This window comes from Silurus aristotelis (genome assembly GCF_946808225.1).
Source record: "Silurus aristotelis genome assembly, chromosome: 7".
Taxonomy (NCBI): domain Eukaryota; kingdom Metazoa; phylum Chordata; class Actinopteri; order Siluriformes; family Siluridae; genus Silurus; species Silurus aristotelis.
In genome coordinates this window covers 2,997,944-3,011,914 of record NC_139580.1, presented here as the reverse complement: position 1 = coordinate 3,011,914, position 13,971 = coordinate 2,997,944, and the positions used below count along the sequence as shown (strand labels likewise).

The 13,971-nt window shown below is 37.6% G+C and overlaps 1 protein-coding gene across 1 annotated transcript; it reads left to right on the top strand.

The window, feature by feature from the left end:
* Nucleotides 1–564: 564 nt before the first annotated feature.
* On the top strand, nucleotides 565–13,469 carry LOC310729333 (sperm acrosome membrane-associated protein 4-like). The gene is made up of 3 exons (XM_083547446.1): nucleotides 565–728; nucleotides 11,419–11,529; nucleotides 12,265–13,469. The coding sequence occupies exons 1-3, from the start codon at nucleotides 677–679 to the stop codon at nucleotides 12,489–12,491; spliced, it is 390 nt and encodes a 129-aa protein (XP_083403572.1). The 5' UTR covers nucleotides 565–676; the 3' UTR covers nucleotides 12,492–13,469.
* Nucleotides 13,470–13,971: the final 502 nt, after the last annotated feature.

The window sequence follows — 13,971 nt, the reverse complement described above, 5'->3', positions numbered from 1 at the left end:
AATAATAATAATAATAATAATGATACAAAATAATAATAATAATAATAATAATAATAATAATAATAATAATAATAATACAAAATAATAATAATAATAATAATAATAATACAAAATAATAAATAATATTATTAATAATAATAATAATAATAACAATAATAATAATAATAATAATAATAATAACAATAATAATAATAATAATAATAATAATAATAACAATAATAATAATAATAATAATAATAATAATAATAATAATAATAATAATAATAGCAATAATACATAAATAAATAATAACAATTTATAAAAAATAATCGTATTAATTAATTAAAAATGTATATGATTGTTATAAATAGTTACCTTTTGCCACTTGATTTGACGGAACCGATGGCGGAATTCCGAGCGGAAATCTAGTGCCCTAGTGAGGGTGTAGAATTCCGTTAGTTTGCAGCCTAAAGAGCGCACGTGTGTAGGGATCACGTGATGCGCGTGGACGGGTTCCTGGTGGGTCTCGGCTGGTGTGCGGGAAGTTAACGGAGCATCGGGGCGGAGCGCGCTATAAAACTAGCGGATCTTCTGCAAGTGCACTTAGTCTGGGTTTTACTCTCTTCTCACTGCACCACAGAGGGCAAACACACACACACACACACACACACACACACACACATTTAACCCTGCAGATATGGGCAAAATCCTGATAGGCATCTTCACCGTGGCGCTGTGTTTCTCAGTGGGTAAGTGGGCAAAAATATCTACTATATTCTCAATATTATTATTATATTACATTTATAAATCAATATTATATCATTTATTCATCTCATCCTGTTTTTAGAGATTTTATTTTATTATTAATTAATTTTAAAAATCAATGTAATAAATAAATATATAAATTTTTAATTAGTTTTTAGTTTCATGCGCATTTATTGAATTCATAACTTTCATTATTTGGGTTTTTTTTCCTGTATGTTGATTTTTTTAAATACAGAAATATATTTGTCCTTTTTTTTCCAAACAAACAAACAAACCTGAGTTTAATTACATAAATAAACATGAAATACAAATACATTTTGCTTAATTATTATTTAGAGTTTAGTTAATTATTTAGTTGTTGTTTGAAGGTTATGAGCCGTTTCCTTTTTTTTTTCATTCGTTTTTAAATTCTTTATATAATATTTATATATAGTTATATACAATTTTTTTACACATATTATTTATATATATGTTTATTTTTTTTAACACTAATGGAGTATTTCCATTCTTCTCTTTTGCATTTATTCTAAGAATAATAATATTAATATATCACTTTATTATTCTTATTTATTATTTAGCTTGTTGTTGTTGGTTTTTTTATGTTTACATTATTTCCATTCCAACCGCTACTCGTTCACTCCTATTATAAGTTGTAAATTGTTGAGTTGATGTGGTGGAGAAGAGAGAAATAAAAAAAACCAAACACACCCAACCTTTTTTCCCCTTCGGAACGGATTAGAAGGTCGGAGTATTGTAGTGTGTTTTGTCTTGTTGTGGTGGAAGGTTGTTGTGTGTAAAGGCGTAGGTAAGTTGGACTACACCCTGAACACTGTGTTATTAAGTACCTACATAAATGGCCTTTTTCCGTTACTCAGATCAGGGTGTGTTGGGTTTGTGACTTATATAACAGCAGAAGATACCGCTGTTACGAGTGAGGTAAAAACAGCCTCTCCCTCTATTGTGTGTGTGTGTGTGTGTGTGTGTGTGTGTGTGTGTGTGTGTGTGTGTGTGTGTGTGTGTGTGTCATATCCCCTACTAACTGAATCTCATATGTCAGTTCTGTCAAACCTGTTTTCATTTAAGGAGCCTGAGTGACACTGTTTATCCGAGACATTACTCAGAAGCTGAAATCACGAGGGTTCTACAGCGGGGAACACCGTTACTAAAACAGTTACACCAAATATCATCTCCAAATCGTTTAAACACAAGCCACTCTAGACCAGATCTTAGCCTGGTTGGATCTCATACAATACAGTAGCGTTAATGAAGTGTGTATGAGAATGACTCGATTCATGTATGAGTAATGAGACTTAATGTAAAAGTCATCAGGCCAAATGTGGGAAATGTGAGATAGTTGGGCCAAAATCCCAATATAAGACAGGACTAAATATGAGACCAAATGAGACTAAAATGTGAGTATGAGACCACTTCACATATAAGACTGAAAACGCCAAATACTAGACTAAATCTAAGGTTGAACCAAATACACCAAATATCACACTACATAATTCAAAATCTGGGACCAATTGCACCAAATATGCGACTCATTATACAAAATTTGGGAGTAAATCTACAGTCGGACCAAATATGATCTCACATAAACCAAATCTGGGAACAAACTAAACGATCAAATTAATTGGAATTGAAACACAGCGCCAACTACATGAAATATAAGACCACGAGATGTAAGACTTCTCCGAACCAAATATGAAATTCTTTTAACTCAAACTTTGTGCCTTTCCTTTATAAAGTATCTTTGCTCACGAGACGTGCCTTTTGAAAAAAAACGTGCATTATTTTTATCATGTTGAGACACAATCAAAAACAGTCTGCACTCGATCAACCCCTAATTCTTAAATTGCTCTGTTACATGCATAAATATTAGAGGCATGAGGCTGAGACACACCCAAATCCTTTTTAAATTACAGCTCCTGCTTGACTCAACTTGCTTTGGTCGATCCTCTTCTTGTGTAAACTCTGCTGCAACTCCCTCTGATGTCATGTGTTTATCTCACTGTGTCTTCTCTATGAAGTCACTTCAGAGGTGTTTTTATTTTTTATTTTTTATTTTTTATTTTTTTTTAAATGACTGGTTGGTAGAAATACAGTATATACAACAATTGTTTTTAGCCCCAGATGTGTGTTGAGAAATGTTGGGGATGAGTGGCCTCTGGTGGTGAGTGCGTGTAAGAACAATTTTTGAAAATTTACTGGTATTTGTGTAGTACTTTGTGAAGTTACATGGCAATTCCACCAGAGGGCAGCAATGCTGTATAAGGCAAACGGCTGATTGAAAATCGTGTTCCCATAATCCTCCAAAGTTAAATTCAACACTGTTGTGTAACACCAGTTTATGTGTCATCCATGTAAATAGAACAATTGTTGAAACGCTCCTTGACTCAGGGATTAGCATAGCTTACATGCAATTTGGTGTCTAGTCTTGACTCTTTAGCAACAACACTCAGGGTATTAGCATGACCTGCTAGTGGAGCTCTTATCTTTTCAACAGTAGAAGTATCACCAAAAATCCCAGAGTGCTTTACTGACCATAATGAGATGAAACCCTCAGGGAGCTAAGGCCATGTCCACATGAATACGTTTTTGTTTAAAAAGCGCACATCTGTCTCTCCGGTTTGGCCTTTGGTCCACACTGAGACGGTGTTTTTCAGTCAACGAAAACGTAGCTTTTTGAAAACACTCTCCAAAGTGGACAATTTGCCATTTTTGACCTTAAAAACGGAGGCTTTCGAAAAATGATGTCACATTTTTAGTCACGTGATGCAACGTTTCAAAGAGCAACACTCTGAAATAAAGCGCTTTACATTTTGCTCATAAGCACTGTCTTGATTTCTTGTGTTCCTCCACCTTCACTGTGAACTCCTCACTGGTCCTCCTGAAACATCAGGCTCTCTCTCGAATCGTTACTTGTCTATCACGTGGTCTCAAGGGTTTGCATTTCAAATGTTTGCATTCATGTCCTATCTATATCTCAGTGAACATTATTTGGCCCACCAGAGGCCTAGGGAGGGAGCTGGAGAGACCTACAGCTTTTTATGGGACTCTCCAGAGAGCTGGACTTCATGGAAGAGTGGTGAGCTGCTTGAAATCCTGTCTGGAGATTCAAAAGTGTTCTTCTTTGGTTTGACCAAGATTGAACATTTGGTGGAAGCACAGCACCCTGAGAAGTATGGTGGTTGGAGCGTCACATGAGCATGTTCTCTCCAGGCTCTTGGATGCTTGTGTGATTCATCCCTTCTTTCTGATGCACATTTCTTCAGGTGCTTTGATGTTATTTGCATTTGGCGTTACTTTCTGGTAGCATGTTAGTGAAGGGACTTTACCAACATCAAATAAATGGTTTGATGTCTTTGTGAAAGTGTAATTATTCCCTCCTTCATTCGCTCCAAGTGTGACTTCATCTCAGGCCGCCTTGTGATCATGTAACCATCTGGGTTCTTTTTTGAATTTCAAATGTTTGCTGAAGAAATGAATAGTAAAGTAAAGTCCACCGCTCTTTACACAGAGATTATGTGACTGATGTCGAGAGTGTGTGAGGCCACGATGTTCTCACGTTCTTCTGTTTTCACGTCTCTACTCAGTTACTCCATAAAGGTCTTGGTGTCTCTCTAGTCATATTTTCTATTTACTGCCAAACTGTCATACTGTCTCATTCTCTGTCTTTTTTACTGTCTAAACATTTAATTTTCCTACTTTCTGTCTCACTGTCTCATTGTCTGTCTTACTGTCCAACCAACCAACTGTCGTATTGACTGTATTTTCTGTCTGTCTTACTGTCTGTCTTCCTTTCTAACCACATAACTGTCTTACTGTCTGTCTTACTGCCCCATTGTCTGTCTTACTGTCTCATTGTCTGTCTTGTTGTCTTACTGTCTTATTGACTGTCTTACTGTTCATCTTACTGTCTGTCTTACTGTCCCATTGTGTGTATGACTGTCTCACTTTCTTATTGTCTGTCTTACTGTCTGTCTTACTGTCTAAATATACAACTGTCCTATTGTCTGTCTTACTGTCTTTTTGTCTGCCTTACTGTCTGTCTTACTGTCTTATTGTCTGTCTTAATTTTTGTCCAACTGTCTTTTTGTATGATCTTACTGTATGTCTTCCCTTCTAACCACATAACTGTCTTACTGTCTGTATTAACCTTTTATTGTCTGTCGTACTGTTTCTCTTACTGTCCCATTTTCTCTCCAATGTCTATCCATATAACTGTCTTATTTTCTGTCCTACTGTCAAACAATATTACTGTGTATTTATCCAACTGTTTAATTGTCTATCTAACCCCATAGCCATTTGACCATCATACTGTCTGCATTGTTTAATTGTCTCGCTTCCAGCTAGTTTTAAAGCAGCAAAGACAAGAATCAGTGAGCAGATTTAGTAGCTTTACTGGAACCAGTTCTAGTTGAGGAATTTTTGCCGTAGCGCCCTGCAGAAAGAGGTTTTGTCCAATCACCCGCCTCAGAAAAGTGAGACATGTCACAATGTACTGCATTTAAGAACTTTAAACAGGTCTAAAAAACCGGTCCTGCTTCCTACAGCCTAGAACTAAAGCAATCTCTTACTGTTTGTCCAAACACAAAATGTCTTATTGTCCCACCATCGAACTGTCTTACGGACAGTAGACACTGCTGTAGACACGTCCTCGCTGAGAGAGTGGGTGTAGATGGAGAGTAGAAGAGGGCAGAGTTCTGAGCCTTGGGGGACACCGGGGGTTACTGATGGATGAGGTGTGTGTAGTTCTTTATTTTGGTCAGGAGATTTTCAGGGGGTTGAATTGCTGGACAAGAGAAGCTTGTGGAGCATTCAGGGAAGGCCGACTCAGTGCGCTAAACCCAACACACGCCCATGCTAAGTGGAATAAATGATGACAATGATGTTTAACTTTCGGCGTGTTTGTGTGTTTTGATGACTTGTTGCTGTGACTGTATTCAATAGAGCAAATAACACTCACACACACACACACACACACACACACACACACACACACACACACACACACACACACACACACACAAACACACTTGTCTGTCTTACTGTCTGTCCTACTGTCTTATTTTCTGTCTTACTGTCTGTTGTACTGATGGTTTTTCTCCGTCTCACTGTTCTATTTTCTTTTTTTTTGTCTGTCATACTTTCTGTCCTTCTCCCTTACTGTCTTATTGGTCTCATTGTCTGTTAGTGTCTGTCTTACTGTCTAATCATTGTACAGTTTATTCTGTAACTGTCCTGTTGTCTGTTTAACCATTTGTCCATCTGTACTCTCTTGCTGCCTGTACTGTCCATCCTACTTTCTGTCTTCTGTTTATTATGTGGTGAATTGGAGATTTGGGGTTTAAATGTGTAGCTTCGACTTGAGTCCAGGATTTTGGTATATATTCATGTCCTGATGATTGACTTTCCTGATGAATGATGACAAATTAAAGCAAATCAGGTTCATTTCTCCTCTCAAAATTCAATCAAGGTTTGATATTAATCATAATGTGACCCCTCGATGGTGTAATTAATTGATTGTGTCAAATGATCGAGACACTGGTCCTGTCCTATTCTGTCTTATCCTGTCCTGTCCTGTTTTGTACTGTCCCTTTCTATCCTGTCCTGTCCTGTAGACTGTGTCGTGTTTGTCCCCGCGCTTCTGTGCGTCACTTTGTGAGACCGTGTGACATGCTGATGTCACTGTGTACCGCTCAAACACAACAGTAATCCCTACATAATATGGGTTTGACCATAAACACACACTCGTCATCGCTCGGTCATTTCACGCCCCGCTGAGTCACGTCAGAGCAGCATGGCATGCGGCACAGGGTGTTTCCCACAATGCAAAGGTGTTGTATTGCACTATGATAGAAATGCTACTTCTATTAATATATCAAGTGTCATATTATTCGCTCATCACCGCTAAGAGCTGTTCATTTTCTTCCTATTTCATCATGGCTGCCATTTCAGGCGATCAGCATGACTAGATCGACTACATCATATGTGCCAAACTCAAGCCACATCCGGCCCAACGTACAATTATATTGTTATTAATGGCCCGGCGATATGAAGCGTTGATAACACACAAATCCCATAATGCAGCGCTTCAGCTCTAATCACTGACATGTATGATGCGGTGAAGACATTTAAAGTAAAGCTGCTCTTATGGAAGACACAAATGCACCAGTGCAACTTGCCTGGGGGAGTGGTAGCTCTAGTGGTTAAGGCGCTGAATTACTGATCGGAAGGTCAGGGGTTCAAGCCCCTGCCACTCTTGGGCCCTTTGAGCAAGGCCCTTAACCCTCTGTGCTCCAGGGGTGCCGTATCATGGCCGACCCTGCGCTCTGACCCCAGTTCTGAGCAAGCTGGGATATGCGAAGAACAAATTTTACTGTGCTGTAATGTATATGTGACAAATATAGGCTATTCTAATCTTTTCTATTCTCACTTTCCTGGTTGCCAAGTAATGTCGAACCAAGCCGGCGTGACGGTGTTCCCGAGTGCGCACTTTGCTGATAAACTTAGAGTTCGCACGACACTTTGGTGACTTTTAAGCACAAAAAAAAGAATTCCGAGCTGCTTCGCAACCCATTTGCCGTTGAGTGGAAACTGCACCTGTACAGATTCAGATTGAGCTGCAGTGTAAAGGGACACTAAAGGAAAAGTACAACACTGAAGGGTTCTCACAGTTTATTCCCTCCATTCCTGAAGCAGCTCCGTGTGCATGTTTGGTAGCACATATCTGTGTGAGAAGCCGTTCTTAGTGATGAAGTTCAACAAAACACCACACAGAAGTCGTCTCATTGATGAACACCTGCAGTCCATCCTGAGAATCTCCACAACACACGACTTCGCACCAAACCTAAACGAACTCGTTGCCAAAAAAAAGATGCCGAGCATCCAGCTCTGAAAAAAATGGCAAAAGAGCAAAAAACAGAACGTTTTTATTTTGTTGTTATTTCAACTTTTGCTGAAAAGCACAATTTTATTTTATTTTCCAGGGATTTTTTCGCAGCATGTTCATATTTCTAATTTGTATAATTTAGCCAGGAGATATTTTTATGGAGAGAAATAGATAAAACCCAAAGGAACACGTTTCCTTATTAATTAACACTTGATCTTTTAGCAATTTTAAAAAAAATGCTGCCCGATAATTGTCTGAAAGACGTCTTTCATCTCCTCCATCTGATTTATTTAAGTGTCGAACCCTGTTCTCCTGCAGGCGTTTCTCTGAAGTGGAACAGGTTCCCTTGTGTGTGTGCGTTGATTCAGTAGTTTTCGGGGGGTTTTTGTTTCGTGGTTGTTGAAAGAAAAAGAAGTCACCTAAGTCTAAGCCACGATGTGAAACTTAGAGGCGAGTCTTTGTGAGTCAGTAAAAATGATTTCTGAAGCAGAAACACAAAGAGGATTAATATTTGCTCTTGGCTCTTTAAAGAAAAAAGAAAAGACTATTTGTTTTGATTTTCCACTTGAGTTTTTGGGTGGGACGAGCGAACCGAGAAAAATAGAAATCAGTCCAACATTCAATACAATTCAATTCAGGGGGGTTTTTAGAGCACTTTTAAGAAGGGACATCTTTACAGAGATACAGAGGTTATAAAATATGATTTTATATTCTTGTGCCTATAACTCATGAGCGAGTCGGTGGGGACAAACATGGCTCGTGGTGTTGAATCAAATGAGAATGGAAAAAATGAACGTAATGATATATGGTGTCTATGCAATGTCTATAGGATCTATACACTATAGTGAGTACGAGGTATACGTGACACTCTGCTTGGCCTCACACATCTCTCTTTATTAACAAATAGTTTTAACTCAGGTTATGTCCAGAAGAAACACAGATAAGGCATAACGTTATGACCACCGGCCTGATTTTGTGTTGGTCCTCTTTTTACTGCTAGAACAGTCGTGACCTGTCGAGCATCAACATCATGAACTTTTTCAGCACTTTTAGCTGCAGGAGCTCTGAGCCCCGACCCCCCACGAGCCCGTCGCCGGTTCACCTCTGTTCCTTCCTTGGAGCACTTTTGATAGATTCTGACTACTGCAGACCAGTTACACACACGTTTTGGAGACGATCTGACCCAGACGTCTAGACGTCACAATTAGTCAAACTCGCTCAAATCCTTACACTCGCCATTTTTCCTGCTTCTAACATCAACTTTGAGAACAAAATGTTCACCTGCTGCCTTATAAATAAATCCACCCACTAACAGGAGCCATGATGAAGAGATCATCAGTACATACTGTCTGTTTGCTACATTAAACTGAAGAAGAACTCAGAGAATTCATTTTAGTTCAGGGCAGGATAAAATCGAACACTGGTTAAACGTTCAAACCATTCTGGACGCCTTTTTGATTCGATTTGCAGGGACGAACACGTAAATCATTGAGTTAAAAAATACAAAATGGAAATACTATGTAATGATGATCAGTTTCATCATTAAAACACATCTATCATATCATCAGCTCACACACACGAATGCAGTCGCATTTTAAAGCAGCCTCTCGACTGGACACACAGGTTTCTAGAAACTTCTTCTGGAATGTGAGACTGGAAGACGGAGTGAGATAATGGGTGAAAAATGCCACACCCTGCAGGGTTTTCTTCACCAGAAATCCGCTTTTTGTTCTACGTGAAAATGGAGTTTCCCCCTGAACGTGTTGTGAGGAACGGGTTTTTCTGCCCTTTTTTCACAAACTGACTCAGGATGAGGAAAGAAATATACACGGCTGAAGTGTCCAAAATCATTCTAATAACGAGGTTCTCAAACCAAGTGGGTCTTCTGAAATAATTTCTGCCGACTCATGAGAAAAAAAATCGAGTTACTCGAGGCAGACGAACGAGATTCAGTTTAAACAAATATTTTACCCTGAGCTTTTTTACACCACAGAGAAGTTTCACCCAGAAATTGGCGCAATAACTACACACAAAAACGCACCTTTTATATTACTATACTACTAGATTACTAATATTACACATATTATACAAAGTGGTCAACTTTTAAATGTATGTAAACGTCTATAAAATGGTAATAAAATAATATTAAACAGTTTTCTGTTTTCTGTAGCAAATGACCCATGACCAAGTCATGGGTCATGGGTCAAGTTGTGGCCCCTGGCCTTTGGGGACTCCTGAAATATAGTAACAGTCATGTATAACAACCACAATAAAATGCACAATGTATTACTATATACATATTATACCATTTAATTATTAATAACATTGTTACATGTAAATGAAAATGTAACTGGAATCACTATAATACAGATTCAGAGTGAGCTTCATTTATCGATTTGTAGAAAAAAAACATGACTTAAACTAAGTGCAGGAAATACTGTATGTGGTCAACTTTCAAAATATGCAAAAGTCCTTAAAATAGAAGTAAATGAAACACGAAAATGTTTTTATTCATTCTGGGCGGCTCAGTACCATATGGTCCTGGTCCGTGGCTCCTGGTTTTTGGGGGCCCCAGAACTATTTAAATGAATCACATTAGTAATAAGAGTCAAACAAGTGTTTTTAAACAAATCATATCAAGTGAATTAGTGTAGACATTTGAATGCAAAGAACTGATCGGTTGATCAGGAATGTGTTTGATTACCAAACACACACCCACACACACACACACAGACCCTAACCCGCTTTTCAACTGTAGTGACTGTGACTGTGGAGTGTAACGGGAGTCTAGTTTTAGGTGGACAAGTCTGTTTTTGCAGAAAATCTGAACTGCTGACTATTAAAATCACAGACATGCTGGCCGAAAGAGAGAGAAATGAAGAGAGAGAGAGAGAGAGAGAGAGAGAGAGAGAGAGAGAGAGAGAGAGAGAAGCTTGAGTGCAGTGTAATCGACACGGCACAGTCACGTGTATAAATGTAGTGAAGTCATACAGGATAAAGGGGCATTGTGTTAACAGTGTTATAACAACAGGTGGTTTATTAGTCGTGAACCTCGATTTTTTGGAGAAATTATTTGATGTTACACTTTTTTGAGATACAGTTCCGGATTTCTTTTTTTTTTTTTTTTTTTTTTCAACATTTTTTTTAATGTTTTATTTACATTTAAAAACAGTTATAGAAAAGTGGGAGGGGCTAAAACACACACCAGAAAAACAAACACCCCCATTTTGGAAAATATATGGTTTATATAATTCTTGAAAAACCGATTGGCGAATCAATGAATTGTTTTTTTAAATGACTTTTTAGTACTTTCATGAAATTAATCTCAACTCTTTTGTATGATTTTTTTTTTTCTTCACTTTACTAAATAGTACACAACCAACATCGGAGTAACCAACAACTCGCTTTTGTAGACTTTATCCACAAATGCAGTGTGTTTTTGCTGCTGCACACACACACACACACACACACACACACACACACACACACACACACACACACACACACACACACACACACATTTAATTTAATTGAAATAGGAGGAGCTAAAAAGTTTTGCAACACACACATTATTTTATAAATGGGTGTAAACTTCTTGGAAATAAATCTATATTGGAGAAACGACCGAGAAATCAGAGGAAAACGATTGTGGATCGTTTTCTTCACGGTCAATCAATTTATAATCACATAATAATGATGTCATCAAGAAAATGGCATCAGTAGGCTAATCTCTCTCTCTTTCTTTCTCTCTCTCTCTCTCTCTCTCTCTCACACAGGTTACACCCTGCAGTGCTATAAATGTGACTTGGGATTTTGGGATCTGTGTATTACCACCACAACCATATGTGCAGCCAACCAACAATGTTTCAGCGGAAGAGGAGCAGCAGGTATCACATCTGTCTCTTTCTCTCTCTCTTTCTCTCTCTCTCTCTCTCTCTCTCTCTCTCTCTCTCTCTCTATATATATATATATATATATATATATATATATATATATATATATATATATATATATATATATATATCCTCCATACCTCAGGCTTCACTCATGACAGTGACAGCAAATGCAATCATTTGGATAACAAATAATAGCACAAACATCTGCAATAATATTAACAACAGCTGTAATAAGATGAATAGATGTATTAAAATTTGCATCTGTAATATTACAAACATCTGTAATAATAGCTGTCATAACATGAACAACATCTGTAAAACCACAAACAACAGCTGTATATTACATATTACCTGTAATAACTTTATCAGTATAACATGTACATCTCTAATAACATTACAAACAGCTGTAATACCATTAACAACTGTATTAGCATAAACATCTGTAATTACATTACAAACAGCTGTATTAGCATTAAAATCTGTAAATTAACATGAACATCTGTAATACATTAAAACAGCTGTCATGATATTAACAACATCCGTAATAACGCATACATTTGTATTAGCATGAACATCTGTAATAACATGAACATCTGTGTTAGCATGAACAACATTTGTCATAACAACAACAGCATCTGTAACAATATTAAAACATCTGTAATAACATTTCAGACATCTTAACATAATCATCTGTACAACCCCCCTCCCCCCACCTCCCCCCTCCAGCTTCAGTGATTAAGGTGAAGTCAAGCGGATGTCTGGACGTATCATTGTGCAATCAGACGTCAGATGTTGCGTTTGGCTCTGGCTCAAACGCCACCTTCTACCAGATGACCAAAACCTGCTGCAACACCGACCTGTGCAACACCGCGGCCCCGCCCGCTCTCACACATACACTCACACTCACCATCGCCTTGCTCGCATCACTGCTCCTCACCAAGGTGTTGGTGTGAGCATCTCACACACACACACACACACACACACACACACACACACACACACACACACACACACACACACACACATTGAGGTACAGATGAAAACAATTCAGTCCTCACCTACACACACAAGCTTTGTAATCTGGTTTGTGTATTCCAGTGCATATTAATTTACACACACACACACACACACACACACACACACACACACACACACACATTCACACATGCACTTGCTATCGCCTCACTTGCCTTACTCCTCCTCACATGATATGAACAGCTCACATACACACATTCATATACACACACACACACACACACACACCCGATGAAACTTTTTTACTTTTTTTTTTTTTTTTTATAAAGAAGTGAGTGCAAGAGTGTGATATTTTACATTAATTTCTCAGTAAGGGGTAAAGAACCGGACGCAGGGTCTGTTATTATCAATCATGTAAAGTTTCATTCATTCTTTTTCATTTCTTTTAAATACATTTCATTTCATTTGATTAAATTAATATTATTATTATTATTATTATTATTATTATTATTATTATTATTATTATTATTATTGCTATTATTTTAGTTCCCTAAAAAATAAAATAAATAAATTTGGATTAGAAAATGAATCCAGGTGCGAACATCCCACCTGGAATAATGATATATTTTAATTGGTAATGTAATGATTATGATTAATGTTTAATGCATGAACTCATTTCTGCTGCATGTCATTAATTGATGGGAATTTTCCCTGGCCATGTAATAATCAGTGTCTACACACTTGTTGAACACAATGAGGGATTTGTCTTTTTTGGTGATGTGGAAAAATTTCAAGCTCTAATGTAAAACTCTGTATAAGTGTCCCATGGAGAGAAAGAAGAGACGAGAAGAATGAGAGATGCACTTGAGATGATGTTGGCTGTGTGTTTCCTGATCAGGTGCTGGATGCAGTGTGATGTTCTCTGTCATGAGGAAAAATAAATATGAATTGGTCAAACCAGTTTTTTTGTCACGCCGCATGAATTTTATTCATTCACACCATTTACACACACACACAAACACACACACACACACACACACACACAATTTCTCACTTTCTCATGTAAATAAATGTAATCTAGCACTAATTTATCTCTGTGTGTGATTCGGAGCAGCAGAATTCTAAAGCTAACAAGCTGTTTCTAAAATAAAAGGAAAATTAAGTATTATTTTGATACATTCAGTCAGTTTTGCTCTGCAATCATCAATGACAGCTTGAACTCCTTAATGCTGAGAAGTGACCATTGTATAAGGTGATAGTCCACAGTTAGGTGTGAGACCTTACACCGCTGTAATGTTTCACCTCGGGCTGTTCTTCACCTCCACGTTGTGCACCAACACCCTGAAACACCTCACACCTCCTTTATTTAATATACATTTTCTACTGTAATGGAGCATCGAGTGAAAAAAGCACAGAGTAATAAAATCCACAAGGATGTGAGCGAGCAATGAAGAAAGA

Bases quoted from the DNA above. Each gene is read 5' to 3' on its own strand.
- LOC310729333 (XM_083547446.1), top strand. From the start codon at position 677: ATGGGCAAAATCCTGATAGGCATCTTCACCGTGGCGCTGTGTTTCTCA. The intron at 729-11,418 runs GTAAGTGGGCAA...TCTCTCACACAG, and splicing joins GGCGCTGTGTTTCTCAGTGG to GTTACACCCTGCAGTGCTAT. The intron at 11,530-12,264 runs GTATCACATCTG...TCCCCCCTCCAG, and splicing joins CAGCGGAAGAGGAGCAGCAG to CTTCAGTGATTAAGGTGAAG.